General features: G+C 23.3%; 8 protein-coding genes across 8 annotated transcripts; 3 read left to right on the forward strand and 5 right to left on the reverse strand.

The window, feature by feature from the left end:
* Positions 1-406: 406 nt before the first annotated feature.
* PCHAS_0316400 (conserved Plasmodium protein, unknown function) lies at positions 407-5,577 on the reverse strand (the record flags this gene model as incomplete). Its single annotated transcript, XM_016799919.1, has 7 exons — positions 407-1,171; positions 1,285-4,162; positions 4,383-4,510; positions 4,610-4,675; positions 4,839-4,949; positions 5,065-5,268; positions 5,359-5,577. 7 exons carry the CDS (start codon positions 5,575-5,577, stop codon positions 407-409), a joined length of 4,371 nt encoding a protein of 1,456 aa, XP_016653228.1.
* Positions 5,578-6,559: 982 nt separating this feature from the next.
* On the reverse strand, positions 6,560-7,702 carry PCHAS_0316500 (E2F-associated phosphoprotein, putative; the record flags this gene model as incomplete). The annotated part of the gene is made up of 4 exons (XM_016799920.1): positions 6,560-6,809; positions 7,012-7,087; positions 7,184-7,375; positions 7,558-7,702. The coding sequence occupies 4 exons, from the start codon at positions 7,700-7,702 to the stop codon at positions 6,560-6,562; spliced, it is 663 nt and encodes a 220-aa protein (XP_016653229.1).
* A 1,983-nt stretch (positions 7,703-9,685) lies between these two features.
* PCHAS_0316600 (40S ribosomal protein S26, putative) lies at positions 9,686-10,009 on the forward strand (the record flags this gene model as incomplete). Its single annotated transcript, XM_733439.1, has 1 exon — positions 9,686-10,009. The coding sequence occupies one exon, from the start codon at positions 9,686-9,688 to the stop codon at positions 10,007-10,009; it is 324 nt and encodes a 107-aa protein (XP_738532.1).
* Positions 10,010-10,724: 715 nt separating this feature from the next.
* On the reverse strand, positions 10,725-12,212 carry PCHAS_0316700 (conserved Plasmodium protein, unknown function; the record flags this gene model as incomplete). Its single annotated transcript, XM_734589.2, has 1 exon — positions 10,725-12,212. The coding sequence occupies one exon, from the start codon at positions 12,210-12,212 to the stop codon at positions 10,725-10,727; it is 1,488 nt and encodes a 495-aa protein (XP_739682.2).
* A 1,779-nt stretch (positions 12,213-13,991) lies between these two features.
* On the forward strand, positions 13,992-14,984 carry PCHAS_0316800 (replication factor C subunit 2, putative; the record flags this gene model as incomplete). The annotated part of the gene is made up of 1 exon (XM_739691.1): positions 13,992-14,984. One exon carries the CDS (start codon positions 13,992-13,994, stop codon positions 14,982-14,984), a length of 993 nt encoding a protein of 330 aa, XP_744784.1.
* A 784-nt stretch (positions 14,985-15,768) lies between these two features.
* On the forward strand, positions 15,769-17,075 carry PCHAS_0316900 (conserved protein, unknown function; the record flags this gene model as incomplete). The annotated part of the gene is made up of 4 exons (XM_739692.2): positions 15,769-16,463; positions 16,554-16,618; positions 16,742-16,807; positions 16,957-17,075. 4 exons carry the CDS (start codon positions 15,769-15,771, stop codon positions 17,073-17,075), a joined length of 945 nt encoding a protein of 314 aa, XP_744785.2.
* Positions 17,076-17,517: 442 nt separating this feature from the next.
* Positions 17,518-19,509, reverse strand: PCHAS_0317000 (SUZ domain-containing protein, putative; the record flags this gene model as incomplete). The annotated part of the gene is made up of 1 exon (XM_739693.2): positions 17,518-19,509. The coding sequence occupies one exon, from the start codon at positions 19,507-19,509 to the stop codon at positions 17,518-17,520; it is 1,992 nt and encodes a 663-aa protein (XP_744786.2).
* Positions 19,510-21,214: 1,705 nt separating this feature from the next.
* PCHAS_0317100 (rRNA methyltransferase, putative) lies at positions 21,215-22,781 on the reverse strand (the record flags this gene model as incomplete). The annotated part of the gene is made up of 4 exons (XM_016799921.1): positions 21,215-21,498; positions 21,717-21,768; positions 21,881-22,312; positions 22,482-22,781. The coding sequence occupies 4 exons, from the start codon at positions 22,779-22,781 to the stop codon at positions 21,215-21,217; spliced, it is 1,068 nt and encodes a 355-aa protein (XP_016653230.1).
* Between the last annotated feature and the right edge of the window lie 32 nt (positions 22,782-22,813).

Genomic DNA, 22,813 nt, shown 5'->3' on the forward strand with positions numbered 1-22,813 from the left:
TTTTCCGTTATAAATAAAAAAAAATGAAACGGAGTGGGAATAAAAACAAAATGTTTAAAGGATATATTATGTATTGTATTATTTTAAATTAAATCTGTATAATCAGCATATATGCTTGAAATGGTCAAAAAAAAAAATATAGATTAATAAGGTTAACGATAAAAAGATTAATGTAAAATGACAAAAAAAAGAATAAACAAAAAAAAAAAAACGAAAAACACTTGCAGGAAAATATGCAGGATGGTTGTCGTTTAAATAGGAATAATACATAAAAAAAAAGACATGGTTATATCAAAATTTAAAGGATTTAAAGGATTTAAAAGGGATGCAAACTTTAAATAGAATAGTAAAACAACAAAATAATAAAATAAAATAAAATAATAAACATAGATAGGGAAAAGAAAGGTTAGGCAGAATTTGCTTCATTATATAAACTATTTACAGACTTGTAAAAGAAAAGATCGTCTGCAGGATTTTTTGTAGGGTTTGTAAATTTACATAATTTGGATATTTGATCATAAAATAGATTGTAGATATCATTTTTTTTAATATTTTTAAAAAGTTTCATTTTCTTTTCTTTTTTAATTTTAATTTTTTTTTTTTTTTTTTTTGAAAAATAGATATTTTCACTTTTAATAAATATTTCTGTAGCACTAGAAGAATATTTATATTCAACAAAATTATTATATTTTTCTAATTTATTTATTTTAGGTTTATTATATTTATTTAAAAAATTATTGTTTTGTTTTTTTAATATTTTATTTAATACATTATCATTTTCATCAATATCATTATCACTTGATTTTGTTTCATGTTTATCATCAATTCCTAGACCACTCTTTTTATCAACTCCTTCCCAGCTTTCATCAACATATTCTGATTCTTCATTTTCAGATTCACTACACTCTTGATCATTTAATGAATTTCTTTTGTTACTCTCACTTTCATCTTCACTAAACACGCTTGTAGAATCTTTAATATAATTTATTTTATTAAAAAAGTAGTCGCGTGTTATTGCATTTTCTATATTTTTATCGTAACTAAGATTTATATATTCAAATGTCCTTTCTGTTTCGTGGACTAGGGAGTTGTTTATTTTTTCTACAAAGTCTTTGTAAGACTGGTCGATGAACATGAGGTGGATGTGCTTTCGCAAGTCGTTGTGGAAGATCTGCAAGGGGAAAGAAAATAGAAGGGAATGTAAATAGAAGGGAATGAAAAAGTTTGAAACAAATATACGAGTATGGTACAAACATAACTGGAAAAGGTGAAGGGCTTTCTTACAATTTTTGCATCGAATCCACATTTTTGCCATTCATTTTCGGAAGAGAAACTGTCCTGACCTTTAGAACAAAAACTATCACCAGTAGAAGAATAAGTAGAATTCTGTAAACTGAATTTTTGTGAATTTACTAAAGAATCAAATAAACCATTACAATAATATATTTTTTTAATTTCCATTAAATAATAAAATGAATCATAAGATATAGAATATTCTGAATCATAAAAATAAATTTTATTATTTTTTACAATTAATATTTTTCTGTCGAATATTTCTTTTGCTTCATTCTTTACATACACTCTTATAAAATTTTGATTATAATAATTTGTGAAATTTTCAAATGACAAACTATCCTTTTCATCATTATTATATTTAAAATTGTTAAATATATTATTATTTATTGTTAAATAGTTTTCAAAATATTTATTTATATCATAGTTACTTGTACTGATTGTTTTACTTTCAAGCTGTGTGTCAAACTCGTTACTTTCATATTCTAACTCTGATATATATCCTCTTTGTTTGTTAATACAATTTATATTTTCATTGGTATTTGGATTATTGTCTGTACTTTGGGGTGAGGAAAGCTGAGGAGAGAAAACATTTTGTGTTTGTTTATCTGTTGTCGGATTTATTTCTGTGAATTCTTTATTTATTAATGTATAATTTGAATTTTTACTTTTTTTGAAAGAATATTCATAATCATTTGTAGGATGATCATTAATTTGAGATATATTATTATTAAGTCTATCGGAGTTATCATTTTTTCTACTACTATCGAACAGATAAGTAATATTTTTTTTTTCCGAAGATACATCGTTCAATTGTGTATTATATAAATAAAACGATTTAATTATATTATTTAAAGTTTTTTGAACTACATTTGGTTCGCTAGTTGTTTCTCGAATAGTGTAGTCTTTTGTTGTAGGGATATAAGCATTTTGAGAAGCTGTTTTAGAAAATAAAAAATTTGGATGATGGTTTTGTAAGGTATGATCATAGTATTTGGAGTACATACTGTTTCTATTTTTACAATCTGAAACAAAATCAGCAAAATTTATGTCTATTCTTTTATTTTTGATGTAATAAAAGAAATGTTTATTTTTTATGGGATAATATATTAACTGATTTTTAGGTAGTGTTAATACATTTTTTGTAAAAATTAAAAAATTAATATATTTATTTTTATAAAAATCTTGAAATTTAAATTTGTTCAAATAATTATATATTTTAATAAAACTACATGTATCATAAATTAAAGTAGACTGAAAACTTTCTAAATTTTTTTTATCTATCTTTTCATTTTTTATTTTATATAAATAATTTTTTATTAAATTTTTTAATGTTATTGAAAAAAATAATATAAAACATACATTTTTTAATCTTCTTTTTATACAATAGTATGTGTTATATTCACATATTTTTTCTATATATGAATATAATTTGAGTTCACTTATACTTTTACAATTTTTTATTTTAGTAATAACTTTTTTAAATATATTTTTATACATTATTTTTAAAAAGCTTATTAAACATTTTATAATATTTTGGTTAGTATTGGCTAGATATTCTTGTGTGTCGCTTATATTGGTATTGTTCCTATTTTTGTTGTATTTTTTTAAGTTTACAATATTTTTATGAATAATTTCATCTTCCTTTTCTATTTTCTGTGTATAGACTAGGTTAAACTCTTGTAAAATCTCACGATCGCTTTCTGTGCTGTGGCTAGAGCACTCTTTACGTTCGTTCATGGTGTTATGTTCATTCATTTGGGTATGCTCGTTTATTTTGTCATTTTCATCTATTTCCACTTTTGGCTGGTGTAACTCAGAAGAGGAGTTCAAATTTTGTAAAGCCGCTTCCTCCATTTCAGGATTGTGAATATCTCCCTCCTCTCTTTTTAGGTTCTCTAAATCGGAGCAGCCACTTTCGGGTGTTGTGTTTGTCTTATCTAATGAGATACTAGTTTCATTTGTTTCTGTTTTAAAATATATTGTTTTTGAATAAATATATAAACTATTTACAAGAGCACATAAATAATCATTGAAATAACTTTTGATAAGTAAAATACATTTATTTTCCGTTTTATATTTGTGTATAAAAAAATGATCATATTTCATATTTAAAATTTCAATTTTATTTTTATGCATTTTTATTAATTGAAATGGTTTATCAGATTCGGTTTCACAAATATCACTTTCTTCAGTTTGTGACATAATATCACTATCGCTAGTTATTTTTTTTTGTGTATTTTTTATTGATTCTTCATTTTCGGTATTTATTAATGAACTTAAAGAATTGAAAGAGAATGATAAATAAGATATCGATTCAGTAGAATTATAATCATTGTTAAGGGAATTAAAAAGGACAAAGTTTTCAAAAAAAGAATAAAATACAAATTTTTCATTTATTGAATTTGCATATTTATAAAAACTACTGTATATATCGATAGAATCTCTTTTATTTTCACTTTCATAATGTTTATAATTTTTTTTTTGAATTTGGTTGCTACTTATTGGATTACTACGTTCACGATTAATTAGACTTTGAGAATTAAAATGGCTAGATCTTTTTTTTTTATTAGATATAATATTATTATTTATTTGTAAATATTTGAAAATATTTCGAGGGAGTATATCATGTTTTGTTATTAAGTTGTATAATAATTTATGAAAGAATTCAAATAAAAATAATTTTAATTTTTCATACACTTTTATTAGTGGGCTTATATTTGTTTTCTTTATTATTTCATCATATACTTCTAATATTTTTATTATATCTACAAATATTGGCAATATTAAATAGATCTGTTTTTTTTTGATAATCTTGATTTCGCATTCGTCTATTAGCATTCGCTTTATGGTAAGGAATATGCTAAACCTGCGAATTGGTTCAAGAAAAAAATAAAAATAAAAAATAGTGAAAAAAAATGAGACAAAATTGGCTGTAACATAAGTGTATAATAAGTACATGTGCAGGCAATTGTTATGGCATTTTAGCTAGAAATATGCACATGTGCAGGCAATTGCTATGACATTTTAGCTAGAAATATGCACGTTCATAATTTTCGATTATTATATTTTTTCGTTTTTGTACATACCATAGCATTGAATTCACTTTGTTCACATAGGATGAACACAAGACATATATGTTGTCAAATAAATTCACATTCCGAATTTCGAGTTTACTCAATATGATATAAATTTTGTAGAAAAAAGTCAAAATAATCTGAACCGTTCATAAAAAAAAAATAAAAAAATAATTATAATATTGCTTGTGCATATTTTTAATACGTGAAATGGTCGATTATGGCTAGTTTTTTTTTACCAGTGTATTGGAAAGGGAAACATGAAAATAGTGATTATTCCATAATGCCGTAAATAAATAAAACACCTAAAATGAGAGAAAGAAAATAGATTGAATATTGTTTGAAAGTTTGAAATAAAACATTTTCAATGTGTCTTGCATATGCATGTGTGTTAGCTTAGAAGGTAAGCATATCACGAAGTTGATAAAACAAAAATTATATATATAAATGTGTGTGTATAAAACATACCGGCTCGAAGTAAATTTTATGGACTTTTTTCTTTTTATTGTATAATGACGAATTCAGTTTTAGCAAAATGTTTACTCCATATGATATATAGTTATCACAAATATCTATAAACTTTATTATTTGTAAAAGGGTGGTGAATATATATATATATTTATTGTACATGTTGGATGATCATTTTCGATTGTCTATTTTTATTATATGATATAGAATAATAATAAAGTTGTACCTTTTGGATTGGCAAGATTGGATATGGAAAGTTAGATAATATATTAAATAAAATGAGTATAAAAAAATAGTTATCAATTACTTTCCTTTTTTTATATAATTTTTTTAAAGTAATAGAATTTTTTCCAAAAAAATGTATGATCAATTTTACATTTTCATTTTTAATTTGAACTTCTTCATAATATAAATCACATTCAATGATAACCTACAATACAAAAAAATAATCATAAATTTGTGTTATGGCTAGTTTTTATTTACATGTGTGTATGTGTGTAACCACAAGTTTTTTTTTTACCTTCTTAAACTTTCGAATAAGGTATCGGTATGCTTTCCTAGTTGATATAATATTTTTGTTTTTGTTTGGAGCATTTTCAGCTTTACTTTCAAATGATGATCTAATATAATTTGGATTTAAAAAAGAATATAATTGAGAAAGATATTTATTTTCACCGGTCTCATTATTTCCATTGAGTTCATTTTGAGTTTGTTCATTATTATTATTTTGTTCTGACATGATATTTTACAGAAACTTAAGTAGAATTAATTGTTGTCTTTAGCAACATGTATATATATGAATATACAATTGCAAATATGATTTATCAACTTATCAATACTGTAGGCCCAAATTATATGCAATGATTTTCAAAAAGGGCAAATGGCCATTTTATAAAATTTGTATTTTTAATAAGTGTATATAATAATATTTATTTAAGTAAACAAAAAAAAAAATTATTATTTTTATATTCTCAAAGAATATATAATATATTTAAAAGGCTAGCACATTTTTATTCTACCCCCAAAAGGAAGATGAAAAAAAAAACGAACAGATTAATAAATAAAATAAATTATCAAATTACATTATTTACAAAAAAAAAATGAAAATGTTATTGTAAAAATAAATAAAAGGAAATAAAACAAAAAGAAATTAAATATAAAAAAAGTGTAGTATTCGAATAAAGATTAAAAATATTTAAATTTAAATAAATGAACGAACAAATAAAAATATGTTTGCAATTTTAAGAATAAAACGAAATACATTGTAGAGTCTTTGTGAACTTTTTGTATTTTTTTTTTATTTATTATAAAAATTTATAAATACAATTTTATTTTCCTAATTAACAAATATAATATTTTATTTATTTTACAAAATTGTATAAAATAACTACATTGTAATAAACCCGATAATATACAATCAGGAAAAGATATTTTGGAAATTGTGTAAAATATAAATTGGTTCATAAAAAAGTTTAATAAAAAAAAGTGTAATGTATAAAAAATATGTAATACATTTATTAGGAAGTAAAATTGTTTTCGATTTTGTTCTGTATATATAAAAAATAAAACAATCATTATATATTCCAACTTATTATAATACAAACAAATTATTGAATAAAAAAAATATGAAAACATAAAAATATAAAAGCATAATTATGGATGGAACATAAAATTGTGCCCCCATGTATTATATATATGTAGGACATACATTTATTTGTTGTTTAATCTGGTAATACATCGAAAAAATGAAAAATAGAATTTTCGATTTCAAAATAAGCAATATGATTATTACAATTTACACAAAAAACAGGATTATATGTTTCTCCTTTTTCGTTATTTTGGCATTCATTTTGTTGAAATGTGTTGTCACTCTTTGTTTTGTTAATTTCATTTTCGTATAATATTGTCTCTTTATTAATTTTTACATTTACTGCAAATAAACTTCTATATTGGTTTACGTAATATTCATGTCTAGCGAAGGAAAAAAATTGGAAGAAAAAAATGGAAAAAAAAAATTATTAACATGCAATAATTTAGTAATGATTTCTGATAAATGCAAGGTATCAATTCGTATGTGTAAATTTTCTTAAACATAATTAAGAAAGAGATAGAAAAATTAAAACGATAAAACAGAGTAACCAATTGTGGATATACATAGTATGAGCATACTCACCGCTGGCTTTGGTAACAAACAGGTGTGAAACAACCACAACAGCATAAACTTGAATCCTCACTTTGTGTGCAAAATCCTAATAAATAAAAATGAAATATATATATATCAAACTACTTAACATGATAAAATTGGATGTTCTTTCTCTTTTTTTGCAATGCATTTTTTGTCTTACTGTATTTTTTATTTACATATTCTTCTTCATAATTATCAATTTTTTCGTCATAAAATTCTAAGGCCGCTTTTTCATTATCGCCAATAACATCATCACCAAAGTCCTCCTCATTTGTTGCACTATTTATCTGCTCTTCATTTTGTTCGTTAGTTTTTTTTTTCGTTTTGGAACTGGTATAAGAGTTGTTGTTTTCTTTAAAAAAGTATAAGGGAAAAAATGAAGAAATATATACAGTGTGATGATATGCATATAAACTAGCCCTTTTTATGTGTAAGGTAAAATACTAGCCATGATGAAATATTTTATTTCGATATTTTTTTTCGAGCTAAAAGTAGGTAAAAATAGCTAATTTTTTTTTTTTTTGTTATTTTTACCTGAATCGTTAATATTTAAAAATGACTTTGCGACATTTATTCCCTTTTCATTAGGCAGGTTGCTTGCATTTTCTGACCGTTCATTTAATTTTATTTCATTAATTAAAAGATTAATGACATTGTTATTTGCCTTATTTCTATTCATATGAATTATATATATTAATTTAAAAGATATTCAAAAAAAATAAAAGTTGCAATATGCTTATATATGTATGATAAATTTGCGATAATATTTTTTCATTAATCAGGTAAAAATAATATGTGTTAAAATTTCAATTTATGGCTTTTATAAAAAATGAATATAAATTTGTTTATATTCACCCTAGAATATCAATTTATATGTATAAGAAATGGTTGGATTCAAAAAATAGACAATTGTAAATTATTCTATCCTGTTTTCGTTTTCCCTTCCCTTATATAAATATGAAAAAAAAGGATAAAATTAATTAAATTTTTAAAGCAAGAAAATTAAATAATATATTTTTAAATATGATTATGTAGGAGCATATATAAGTGTTGTCCTTTATTTTTAAGCTTTGGAAGTTGTATATGCATATATATAATATTGTGTAAGTAAGGGGAAATAATATATGTGAAATAAATTTAGGATATATTTCCACAAGAAACGGAATTATTTTTTATATTAATTATTTAAAATAATTTACAAAATATGAAATGGGGTCCTATGTAATTCTATATATATCATGTGTATGGTTAAATTATAAAATTAATTTTTAATGGTGTTATTATAATATAAAGAATGGATTTTTTTTAAATATGATTTTGGAAAAGAAAAAAAGGAATGCAGCATAATTTTTTAGTTAGAACAAAATTATTCTTGTAATATTTTAAGCCCCTAAATATAGTGTAGTATGCTTATGCATTATATATATTTTTTGTATACACTCTATAAATAGGAATTGTTATTGATATTTGGCAACAAATTATATTTTTGGAAATTTCGTATTTATTTGCCTGTAATAATATAGAGAAAAAAATAAAACACAATAAAAAGAAAAATAAAAAAACAAAAAAAGAAGGATTTATTTTAATAATCCATTTAAAATTTTTGCTTTTATTAAAAAATATTTTATAAAATATGTTATATATATTATGTTGTGAAAATGTTCCCTAAAAATAAAAAGTTTTAAAAGGGGTTTATTAGTGCAGTATAATATGCATATAGAAAGTATGCATATATTGTATGTATATATTTATGCTGAATTTTTTCAAATTTTTTATATGTTTTTATTTATGTATATTGGTATAATAAAATATATAATGTAGTGCTTATATAATATATGATTTTATTTTTTGGATACAAAAAATAAGCGTAAAATTGGCCCTAAATATAATTGTGCATATAATATTAACAGCAATTTTAATCACCTTATTTTTAGTATATTTTAAATTAATAATACGGTTTTTAATTATTTATATTCTCGTTTTTTTTGTTTCCTTGGGTGTTTGCCTTTATATAGATTTGGGAACTTAATATTTTTTTTTCACAATTTATTTAAAATTTAAAAAAAAATACAATTTTAAGAAAAATATTTTTAAATAAAATTTAAAATAAAACCAAAGGCTTGGAATGTATATTTATAACATTTCGTAAATTTTTCAATATCCCAATTTTTTAAAAAGGTAACAAAAAAATTACAAAAATAAATAAAAATAAAATACTTGAAAAAATGTATGTATAGAATTTCATTACATATACATATAGTTTGTTATTCCTATTTCATTTATTATATTTTATGAACATTTGAAAAATATAACTTCAGTTCAAATTGCTTGAATAAATAATATAAAAAGTTTAGTATACATAGTCAGTGAATTTCCATGATATTTATTATGTATACATGCCCATGCCATATAATTATTTATTTGCATATTTTGTTTTCATTCGCTTAACAATTCTATGTTTAAAGTTAAATAAATTTTAAATGAGCATGACTTTGTAGTATATGTATTGGCATATAGTTATACACATATTTTAAATGAGCTCAGTGTCACTTTAATAGGGTCTCCTACTCAGTGCGCATTAATCATAGATATATATATATAAACAACTTTTTTTTAATATTATTGCAGATTTTTTTCTTATTACAATTTCATTTAAAACATAATGCCAAAGAAACGTAGAAACGGAGGAAGGTCAAAACACAACAGGGGACACGTAAACCCCCTTCGATGCTCAAACTGTGGACGATGTGTTCCAAAAGATAAAGCAATTAAAAGATTTAATATAAGAAATATTGTTGATACCTCAGCACAAAGAGATATTAAAGAAGCTTCAGTATATTCAACATTTCAATTGCCTAAATTATATATAAAACAATGTTACTGTGTTTCATGTGCTATCCACTCTCGTTTTGTTCGAGTTAGATCAAGACAACAAAGAAGAGTAAGAAAGGAAACCACGAAACACGCTCATGCATCACAATTATAAAATAATTAAAAAAAAAAAATTTTTTTTTTTTCCCTTCTAATTGTGTTACATATTATATCATAATCAATCATATATTAATAGATATTATAGTATCCATTTTTTATATGATCATTTATGCAAAAGAACAATTTTGTTTTCATTTCAAATTATTAAAAAACTTATTATATTAAATAATATATTTCTTGGGTCAAAAATAAATGTACCATAGTTGAAAAAGCGATGGCACAAATGTCCTATAAAAATGTCTATACATTTATAAGTATGAAAATTGAGGATGTTAATCTTTTGTATTTTTTTCGAGCTACATAAGGAGGTAAAAAAATTGAATATTTTAATAAAATTTAAAAAAAATTGTTCGAATGGATAATGACACACTCGTTGTGAAGTTCATTTTTGTTTTTAAGTTGGAGCTACTATCGTTCCAAACATGATAAAAATAAATAAAATAATTCAACTAACTAATTTTTTTTTCACTCGAAAAAAGCTAGCTTGTTCATATATTTTATATTTTACATTGCACATTCATAATTTAGAGGAGGGAAAGCTGACAACGCAATATTTCTCTCTAATTGAAACATTAAAAAAAACTAACAAATAAGTCGGGACATAAACTTATATAAATAAAAAAACAATACATAAAATAAATACGTACATATGTGAGAAAAGGCGTATACACATGCACAGAATATTTAAAAAATTAAAAAACACAAAACAATTAAGATAATAATTGAGAACGTAAGAAACTGAATAAATAGAATTTCATTTCTTCATCGGATTGTGGAATAAAAGAAATATCATCAGTGTTTTGAAAAGAAATATCAAATGTTGTTGTTAAATAATATGCATTTTTTTTTATATCAAAACAGTATGCAGATATTTTGACTTGAATTTTTTTAGCATCACTGTAAATTATTTTCCCTCTATAAGATACAACTGAATTATATGGGACAGGTAGAATATATTGTATTTCACTTATTTCAATAAGTATAGGTTTAGGTAAGAAATGTTTAACTATTGTCATAGCGTGACATAATGATAAATATGCTAAATATCCTCCAAAAGTAAAATTATGAATATTTTTATATTCAGATGAAATAAAAAATTCTGACTCGATATAAGAATCTTTACAATAGTAATTTTTTTTTCCAGAATAGAATGAAATTTCTGACTTGTTCAGAATATTTTCAATAATGGCTAGTTTGTTCGAATTATTTTGTTCTGGGTTTTCTTCAAATATATTTGTATTTTGATAAGTATTTTTGGATATATATGGCTTGTTTTGTACTTGTAAATTTTTAAAATAATTTAGCATAAAATCTATATCATTTTGACTTAAAGATTTATTTTTAATATCTTTATAATTAAATAAGTTTTGTATATCTTTAATATGGTGAGCTAAGTTGGTAATTTCTTTATATTTTTCATTATTCGTAGAGTTGATAGCACGTTTTACCTCTTGAGGTTTGAAAGTTACGTTATTTATATTAACAAAAGTTGTATATATATCAAAAATAAGTTTATTTTCTTGTAAAAAATCAAGTTTTAATATATAGGAAGTAGTACCTGAATAAACAATATAGCAATTTATTGTTAGTGGCTTTTGATCTTCTAAAGAAAAATTATATTCATGATGTATTTGTTTTTGTTCGTAAATATTTAAGTTATTAAATAAAACAGTAACAAAATTATATTTATCATTTTTTCGATATCCTCCAATACTATGTCTATATGCAACATCAGCTGCTAATGTATCAACTATTTCAATAATATGTTTATAAAAATAAGATCTATCAAATTCGTTTAAAACGGGTATATTGAATTGAATAAAAGAATCGACAAAATCTACATCATTTGTATCGCTACCAATTGCATCCGTTTCAGAATCATTTTGTGTTGCTACATTATTGTCATTATTTTTCACAGTTTTAATTTGCACAGGATCTATATCAATTTTATATTTATGTTTTAAAACAAAAAAAGTTAATGGGCATGCCTTTTCAAATTTTGTTGTATTTAATTTTTCATTAGGGAAAGTAATATAAGAAACATTTTTTTTTGCATCCATAGATTTACATTTCAATGCTTTGAATATATCATTATTCAAGGCTTCAAGTTTAAGAGGAAGTTTATCTGGTCTACTCATTTTTCGGATTGTCGCAGTTGAAAACAAATTTCTAGAGGATGATTGGATAAGTTTATTCATATATGTATGATTAGCTGAGAGGTAGATAAAGAAATATGTATTATCACCCCAAAAAATATTTTAATTTTTCAAAGGTATACCTAGCCTGTATTTTTTTTTTTAATATATATACAGCAATTATACAAACACATGTATTCCTTTTGTCCTGAATAATTTTTCTTTAAAATTGTCACGATTTAAATTTGTGAGTAATTAAAAAAATTAAATAATATATCTATTATGGGCAAAAAATATAATGTAGAACAATTTTAATTTAACATGCACTAAAAATATATGATGAAAATGAAAAATTTATAAAAAAAAATTGAAAAAATTGTTATAATGTATGCACGAAAAAAATGAGTTATATGCGCATGCAGTTATAATATTTATTTATAAATTATAGAAAAAATAATCAAATGAAAAAAATGCCGTATAAAAGATTAAATTTAGACTAAATTAAAGATAATATAATTTATATTAAATTATTGTAATTATTATGAACAAAAAAAAAAAATTATTGCTTGTTCATAAAATTATGTACTAACATGATGCATGTATGATCAACATGTGTTTTTTTAAAAATATTATTTTGCTAAGACTTGGTTAATTTTGTAAAGAATCGTCATACTTATTGTTGTTAATATTGTATATATGTTTTATATGACGTTAGGTTGAAAATAGTGTAATAAACTTATTAATAAAATTTAAGCTAGCTAAATATTTTTCGAACTTTATATTAACATATCAAAATGTAGTATTATGAAAAAGGACAAATTAAAAAGAAAAACAAATGGCAATATTTATATTGGAATTATATTAGTTCAATGTAATATTGGATTATTTATAATATTTTTAAAAAAGTTCAAATAAATAGGATGGTTTATTTGTGGGTATATATATTGCCTATATATAGGATAAAGGTATTTATATTTAATGACGTATTATTATTGCAAAAATATGAGCATATGTTCTTTATTTTTTATATTTATATAATATTTAAAATGGAAATTCACAAAAAAGGCTAAGCCATAATTTATAATATAAACTTAAGAATGTTGCGCTCGTTTATTTATTACATTATAGGATTTATAAATACAAAAGCGTATGAGAAATTTATTACGCATATGTATGTATATTGGGAGTGTGTGTGTGCTTGTGTGAAATTTATATTTTATGAAAATGAGATTTACTTAAATGGTAAAATATTAGGAATAATACAAAATTAATTTTCAAAACAATAATGGGAATACAATCATGAACATTATATATTAATGATATATACATATGATTTTTTATTTAATTTGTTTTTTCCCTTGTGCTATTATATTCTCACATATGCATAATATTTTTGTGCCTAGTAAGGGTCTCTAAGAGCATGTGTAAAGGGGATTTAATTTTTTGCATAAAAAGTATCACATAATATTCTAAATTTGAATAAAAGTAAAATCATAAAAATTTTAAATTAGGAAATATGCAATGATGTTTTTTTAATTCTTAATTGTACAATATTAAAAAAAAAAAAAAAAAAATATTTTGGCTAGCTAACTTTTTATAACTTTTTTTTTGTTAATATTTTTTATGAATAAATATGTATACACATTTTTTAAGGAAAGGTTAGTATATGATTGGCTTACATATGATTTGGTCGATTTTCGTATTTGGTAATTTTGTGTTTATTAGTAAGTAAAGGTTATATTTTAATTTGTTTTAAGATAAAAGAAATATATGTGCAAGCAAGATTGAATGCAAATTTGATTGGGTATATAACAGTATTATTTTTAAAAGGGGTGTGCCAAAATGAGTAACTTGCCATGGGTAGAAAAGTATAGACCCAAAAAATTAGATGACATAGTTCATCAAACAAATGCAATATCAATGTTAAAGGAAGTAATAAAAACAAAAAATATGCCGCACTTAATATTTCATGGTCCTCCAGGGACAGGAAAAACATCAGCAATAAATGCTTTAGCACATGAACTTTTTGGAAAAGAAAATATTAGTGAGCGTGTGTTAGAATTAAATGCATCCGATGATCGAGGTATTACTGTAGTTCGTGAAAAAATAAAAGCATATACAAGAATAAGTATAAGTAAAAATAAAATAAATAATGAAACGAATGAACCATTACCACCATGGAAATTAGTTGTTTTAGATGAAGCAGATATGATGACAGAGGATGCTCAATCAGCTTTAAGACGAATAATAGAAATATATTCAAATGTTACAAGATTTATATTAATATGTAATTATATTCATAAAATATCAGACCCTATTTATAGTAGGTGTTCATGTTATAGATTTCAAGGAATACCTCTAAATATAAAAAAAGAAAAATTATTATACATATGCAATAATGAAAATATTAATATTTCCGATGATGCATTAACTAAAATAATTGAAACAACTCAAGGAGATTTGAGAAGAGCTGTTTCTGTTTTACAATTATGTTCATGTATTGATTCAAAGATTACAGTAGAATCTGTTTTAGATATATCGGGTCTACCTGATAATGATATTATATTAAAAATTGTAGATTCATGTAAAGTAAAAGATTTTAAGATTTTAGAAAAAACAATTCAAGACATAATTGAAGATGGTTTTGATGTATCTTATATTTTTAAAGCATTGAATGAATATTTTGTTATGTGTCAAGACATTAATGATTCGATCAAATATCAAATATTAATGGAATTATCTCGACACGATTTTCGTTTACATAACGGTGCTACAAAGTATATCCAACTCATGAGTTTTGCTTCCTCTGTGCACTCACTACTGAACCAAGCATAGGCAAGGCAAAGCAGGTGGGGGGATGAGAATTGGTGCGAAAATTTTTCTTAATTTTTTTTTCCAAATTTTTTCCCAACTTTTTTTCCAACTTTTTCTGCATTTTTCATGTTTTTTTTCATTTTTCCAAGCAAGCCAAACAGTTGTGCATGCAAATTTTAAAAAAACTTATATAACTGATAAATGACATATTCTCTTTTTTCATTGAAACAAGCTTTTATGCATGCATGAGGTATGAGCATTAGGTTAAGTTTCACTTGGGTGAGATGGCATTTCTCAATTTTATCACTCGCTATATGTGTGCATGTTGAATAGTGTAGGACTGTTTAAAGGTGAATGCACATTTTTTACAGCAGTTTTACGCACACATGTAGTAGATTAATTATCACATAAAAATTTTGTAATAATAATACATATTGAAATATTTGTGTGTGATGGTTTGGAAAAAAGTTAACAAAAGATGTTTACTTGCATTTCTGTTTTATTGCCTACTTTGTGTAGCTATATGAGTATGTCGCAATTTTTCAAGTTCGTTGCAAAAATGAAGAGTGTTATATATCAATTATTATTAAATAGTAAATATTTTTTAAAATATTTTTATTTTTCTATATTTATTTATTATTATTATTATGTGATAAAATATGTTGAATATTTTAAATTGGACAATATAAATATGTTATCCCATTTTAGCGCGACATGTATACAAAAACTTTTTGACAAACGATGATGAAGATAAAAATAGAAATTCACAAAATATAAGATTAAGAAATATATATCGAATAATATAATGACAAATTTGAATGTACAGAATATGGATAAGATGGAAGATAGTAAAGATGATGAACATAGTACCATGAGCTATTATAGGGAAAATGTAGGAAACATGTTCGAGTATATATTTGAAATGATACGATGTAAAAACAAACTAAGAAGATTGCAATTGAAAATAAATTTATATTGTATAAAACGATTTGCAGACATAATTAATAATACATGTTTATTAGTAAAAGTTATGAATGAAAATTATGTAATTATAAATAAAGACAATATTGAAAATGTAAATAATAAGGGAGATATATATAAGGTTATTTTTTTATGGTTATTGTTTTTATATATAATATCATTTGTTACATTCTATTTTCGTAAATTTTTTATAATGAATATGGTGCCAGATAATTATGATAATTTATTTAGTCTATATAAAGTTTTTCAGACAATTAAAAATGTCGATTCAAATAATATATCAGTTCTTGAATTTTTTGAAAAATTTCAAAAAACCTATTTTATAATAAATAAATTTTTTGAAGATATTCCACAATTTTTTTTATGTTTATTATTTTTTATATTAAATGGGAAAGATTATTTTTTAATATTCACTATGATATGTCCTTTTGTTTTTTTTTCTGCTGGAGTTCTAAGTCAAGGATTGGGGCTCAGCGGTTTGTTGAGGTCGAGTCTTTGGGCCTCCCTTCACTCGATCGAGTTAGCATGGGAAAGCGAAAAAATGAAAAAAAATTCACAGTAAAATAAATTCCTATTCATTGAGCTTACCACATTTCTTGCCCTTTTCAGTGACATATTCATAAAATACGATGCTGCGCCACCAAATATGTATTTTTTATTGTACTCAAGCATTGGTAGGAGCAATAAATCGAAGCATGCTTTTGTTATCTTTCCCTACCTTTATTATCATATATTTCGTTGTTTTTCCTAATTTTTGAAATTCATTTCGTTGCTTTTTCCTAATTTTTGAAATTTAGTTTTTTTTGGAGGATCTATTGTAACCATTGTTGTGAAGAACCTTGTCACCTTGTTTTGGATACCATGTAATAAGAAATAAGAATCATATTTGCACATGCACAATTTAAAAATGAGATATTTTTCGTAAACTATTTTCACGACTGTTCATCGTGCTTTATATGGCATTGATCACAATTTAAAATATTTTCCATTTCCATTTTTAAACTGTGTGCAGATATTTATCTCCAATTTTTAGCATTACTACTAATGAGCAGTATTTGTCTTTTGTTATTTTTGTATTCCTACTATTTTGAAGAAGAGAGTTTTTATTTAAATCCATATTATTCTTTGTAGACAAGAAATAACGTAAGTTTGGATTTTGTAGTGATATATTATTTGAGAATTTTAAAATAGTATTTAAACAGAATGGATAACTAAATTCGAAGAGAATTATATCCTTGTGAAATAATCAAAATAAAACAAAAAATATATTTTTTTTATTTTTCTTCAAATAGTTATGTTGTTAATACAAAAAAAAAATTAAAATAAAAAATATATAAATTTATGTATGTAATATGATATATAACAATATTATGGATAATAATTATAAATAAAAAAAGTCGATTAAATTGTTTCCTCGAATTGTATATATGTTTTCTTTTTTTCTAGTAGCTATATATATATATGCATGCATGAATGTGTGTGTGGATTAACTGTGATTATTTCCGTTGTCAAAAAAAATAAACTATATATATTTAGTTATAGAAATAAAGCATATTTGTATGTTTATACATTATTAATGAAGAGAAGGGAAATCAATATCATATCGTTTAGGGTTAAGCATTACATCATCACCTCTGTCATATCGTTTTTCATATAAAGATATATCTCTGCAATATTCTAAATTATTTATAATATTATTTGGATAATACTGTTGAAATGGTGGGACATTATTTATAAAGTTATAATTAGGATGAGAATTGATCTGTGCATTATTTACTATTAATGGGTAAAATAATTTATTTGGATTATTAAAATTTGTTTGCATTGTATTAGGAATTATGATAGAGGGTTGAGGGTTTAGTGTAGGATTTTTCTCATTTATTAATTTATTTATTATTTTTTTTTTTTTTTTTTTTTTTTTTTTCTTTGGTGTTGTATTCGATTTTTCATTATTTGTATTAACATTTTGTTCATCTATTTTATCATTTTTTATATCATTCAAATTGGTTACTTCAGAGTAGTTATTATTAGCGTTTTCCGTATTATACTTATTTGTATTTTTTTTTTTTTCTGATTTTTTTTTCGATTTTTTTTGAGGCGAGCTTGATATCACTTGGGTTTGTTCCTCTTCATGACAATTTACTTCATTTTCTGTGGCTATCCATTTTGTGTTATTATTTGTTGGTTCAATTTCATCGGATAGTTTTGAAATATTTGATGGCATTCTTGGGGGTGTGCAAGATTCATTTGTGGAATTTTTTAAAGTTTTAAAAGTTTCTGATGTATCATATGAAATTGTATTATTTTCCAAAGCCTTTTCAGTTATATTAATATTGTCTGGAGTTTTTTTTTGGGATCCCTTTCCTTTTTTATTTAGATTGTTATTTTGGCTAGTATAATTTTTTTTGTTATTATTCAATTTTAGCTTGCTCACGTTTTTATTCTGAATATTCATATTTGATTTGTTAAAGCCAACATTTATAGGAGCATGATCTTGGTTATAATTAATGTTTGCTTCTTTCATAGATTGATTATTATAAGTGATGGTATTTTTACTTACATTATTTGTAGCATCACGAATAGTATGAACGTTCATAATTTTTTCTTTATTTGTAACATTTTCGCTAACTGGAGTCATATTATTATCATTTTTTACCTTGCCTTTTCTATTATTTTTCTGACTGTTCATATTATTTTGATTATTAAAGTTAGTAATGTGGTTAGGGGGTTTGTAATTTGGATGGTATTTATTAGCATTAGACATTTTTTTATGATTAATTTGGGAATTATTAAACTTCAAAAAAGGAGGGTATCCTTGTATGTTGCATGGATAGTTAGGATAAGGTATAGAATTACAATTAATAATATCATTGTTTATTTTATTTTCCGAACTATTGAGGATATTAATAGGTGTATCAGTATTACAATAAAATTGAGAAGGTGGTAAATTAACAATAGGATTAATATCAAACATTGGCATATTATTATTATTTACATATTGTTGGTTAATCATATTATTATATGTATTATAATAATTGTTTATACAAAAATAAGGATCGATGTGTGTATTTGTTGGTGAACCATTTAATGGTATATTACAAGGTGGGATAATATATATGTTATCATTTTTAAGTGTGTGTGGTATAATATTTGGAAGAGTATTAGGCATTGAATTATTTTTTGTATTTTTATTAAAGTTAGAAAAAATTCTAGCTCTAATTTTATTATATTCTTTCTCTCTTTGTTCTAGTGTTTTTTCCCCCTTTGTATTTTTACCATTTAAATTGTATTTATTTGTATTATTTTTATTGTTATTCCGTCGGTTAGAATTGGTAACATTTTCATATTCATTATTATTATTTATAATTTCCCCTTGATAATATTTATTATATTTAATTTCGTTTCGTTTTAAAAGCACAATTTTTTTTTTCCCAGCCATAGAATTTTTCATGGAAAGATTAGGGGACTCACCATTTGCAATTTCAATGGTGTTATTTATATCTTCACAAGTTTTTTTATTTTCATTTTCGCATATATTTGTATTTTGTTTTTTATCTGCTGACATTCTGTGTGTGTATATGAATGTTTTTTTTTCCCGCTATTTTATTATAACAAGTTTTATATAGTATGCTTCAAAATTACAACTCTTTTTTCTTTTATTTTTGAAGCTTTAACTTTTTAAAGGTTCTTATGAAAAAAGAAAAAATATGGTCACTAGACTTTGGTAACAGTTTTATGTTTCCCTATTTAGTTGGAATTGGCTATTCTCCCCGTTTTTTATAAATTTTGGAATCTAGTAAAAAATTAAAGTAGCTCAAAATAGGTATGTCATACAATTTGGTGTTTTTTTAGTTTTCGTTTTTTTTTTTCGGTATCCTTTCCCCAGTGTTTATATTAAAGTTATTGGAAAAAAGGGAAGTCCGTATCGTAAAAAACAAAAATCATAATGAATAAATTTAAGAAAATACGAATTAATTTACATGGATGTTATATATCGAGTACTACTTTGTTTGTTCATTTGATTACTTGGCTTTTTTCCTATATTTTTTTTGACGGTATTCTCTACAATTAATTTTTAAATATACAATGCAATACTTACTGTTCTTATGGTATTTATATATACATAACATACAAGAAAATAAAAAGTAGGATGAATTTTAATTATCCGTACACTGATAAAAAATTGTGCAATAATACATGTATTTTTCTTGTGGGAAAATAAGCTCATTAATTTTATAACTGCATATATATATGTAATTTTTTAGTGCCACTTTAAACATATGTATGCTATTCTTACAATCCTTATTTTTGTGTACTTGCATGTATTTCTTTGTTTTGGTATAGTTTTAATATAAATAAGGACATGTAAAACGAAGGAGAAAAAAACAGGATTGCTATTAAAATTGTATGAACTGTAGGTATTCTTTAATAGTACATACAGTGATAATGAAAAAATAATCACAAAAATGTGTTTATATATTTTATATAAATGTATGAAATAAATTTCCTAAGATTGTACTGTACGATCGGATATGAACATAATATATATGTGCATATATTATAATATATTGAAAAAAAATTGACATATTTGAAATTAGCATAAATATTAAGTAAACATTTTTAAGTATAAGAAAAATAAAAGGATAATTTTCCATTTAAATAATTTATAAAATTAAGGACGGTGTTTTTATAAAATTTATTAAAAAATGCATTAATGCATATAGGTTGTTTTTTTTGACAAAATTGTAAACATTTATGTTAGGCATACACACAAATATGAAAAATATAATGGATAAATATGCATATTTTTGTAATACTGTTTTTGTATTATATATATTTAACAATAATATTATGCATATATTGGTATACCTTAAATATGTATGAAAAAGGAATACTATAAAATACGTAACAAAAAATTATAGACAGTTTAATATACTGTTCTTATTATTTTATTTGTAAAATAACATTTTTAAATGAAATGAAAATGTGAAATTTGTCATTTTATGTAAATAAATAATATGTATATTTACTTATTTATTTATGAATTGGTCAGGCTGTTCATATGTAGGAAGTATGTGTGTGAAGCGTTTTTTATTGCTTGTTCATAAAACTTTGTTCCAAGTTAAGGGGTACTAAAACGAAGGGATATTTGTATTGAGAGAAATGTTTAAACCAATAAATAGGTATATATATATGGTTGATAATTTCAAAATTATGAATATTTGTTTGTACTTTTTAAATTGAATATATTCATAACTTGGTAAATCCTTTCATAACATGTTGGAATGGAGATGGTGTAGAATAATAGAGCATGCATTATTTACATTAAGACTATTAACAATTAAATTATCATTTGCATTTTTTAAATTGGGTTGAATATTTTTTTCATCAAATAAATTATTTATATAAATACAATTGTCTGAATTTTTTATAATATCTTCATTAAGCCCTTTGCTTTCATTACCCAATATTATCATCACTTTTTCATTTTTATTTATTTTTACATTTTTAAGTTCTACAAAATTGGTCATTTGTGTGTTATTCTTCGGGATGCCTTAGATAGTTCAAAGAAAGGAAATAAAAATGAGTGAAAAAATGTAAGCAATTCGCATATTTGCCTGAGCAGGTCAGGTATTTTTGGTTATCACATTTTTGTTCATGCAATAATGTATGTCAATGTGGGTATACTATATAAATAGGATTTAAAACAATTTCATAAAAAATAAAATATGGACATTTTTGCATATATATGCTTATTCATTAGTATATTACTTGTAGAGAGTACGGTAAATCCTTTTTCTTTTAATGATGAAATAAAGTTTTGCTAAGAAAAATAAAATAATAATAAATTTTAAACAAATTGTGTGTGTGTGTTAAAAAAGGGATTTTTTTTATGCACTGTACAGAAAAATCAATGGTAGCTATTTTTTTTTTACCATATTATTTACGTGAAAAAAATTCAAATATTCTGAGGATCCAACACTTGAATGTAGAATAGGTGTATCTATTTTGATATAATTTTTATTTTCGCCTCTTTTCCTTTTCCGTTTTAAAAATATAGAATCACCTCCAAAAAATAAAATAGACCTACATATATTTCCAACATTCATATTATCATAAACATTATGTAGGCAAATATATATATTATTATTTGTTTTTTTTTGAGTATTTATAAAATGTCTATAATTTTTCATATATCTATATGGTGCTTCAATTATAATATCATTGTGGGGAAATCCGCCTACTAGTTCATCCATTTCATTTTTATTCATATATATCGTTGGTATATTTTTTTCTTTTATTGTATTTAGAATATAATCATAGGTCTCTTTATGGATCTTCTTATTTCTTTTGATATTTTTGTTGATCTATTTTAGCCGAAATAATAATAAAAAAGTGGCATGTGTAAGGGTGGGAAACAATTTTGTATATTTTATGAATTGGTCAGAACAAAAAGAAAAAATAAACAAGCATGATGCGCACGTATATATGGAGATATATGCATAAATGGGGGTTGGCATAGTTTAAGAAACTTACTATAGCTTTATCGATTTTTCTTTCATCTTTTTTAAGGACCGAATATACAGAATTCAAGCCATATATGTAATCAACATCATTTTGATTTTGTATATCTAAAAAAGTATTTCTTTTTATATTTGTTGATATATTATTTTTTTTGTCATTATATAAATTGAGTAATTTGTATTTTTTTCTGTTTGTAGAGGTAGGTACTCTACCGAGATTAATTCGATTTATATTATGATCATTTTTTATAACAAATTTTTTAGCGGTCAGGAAAAAAAGGATTACAAAATGTTTGGCATATTTCTTTTGCATATGGTTGTGCTAGTACTATTCAATTTGTTAAA

This window comes from Plasmodium chabaudi (genome assembly GCF_900002335.3).
Source record: "Plasmodium chabaudi chabaudi strain AS genome assembly, chromosome: 3".
Lineage (NCBI taxonomy): Eukaryota > Apicomplexa > Aconoidasida > Haemosporida > Plasmodiidae > Plasmodium > Plasmodium chabaudi.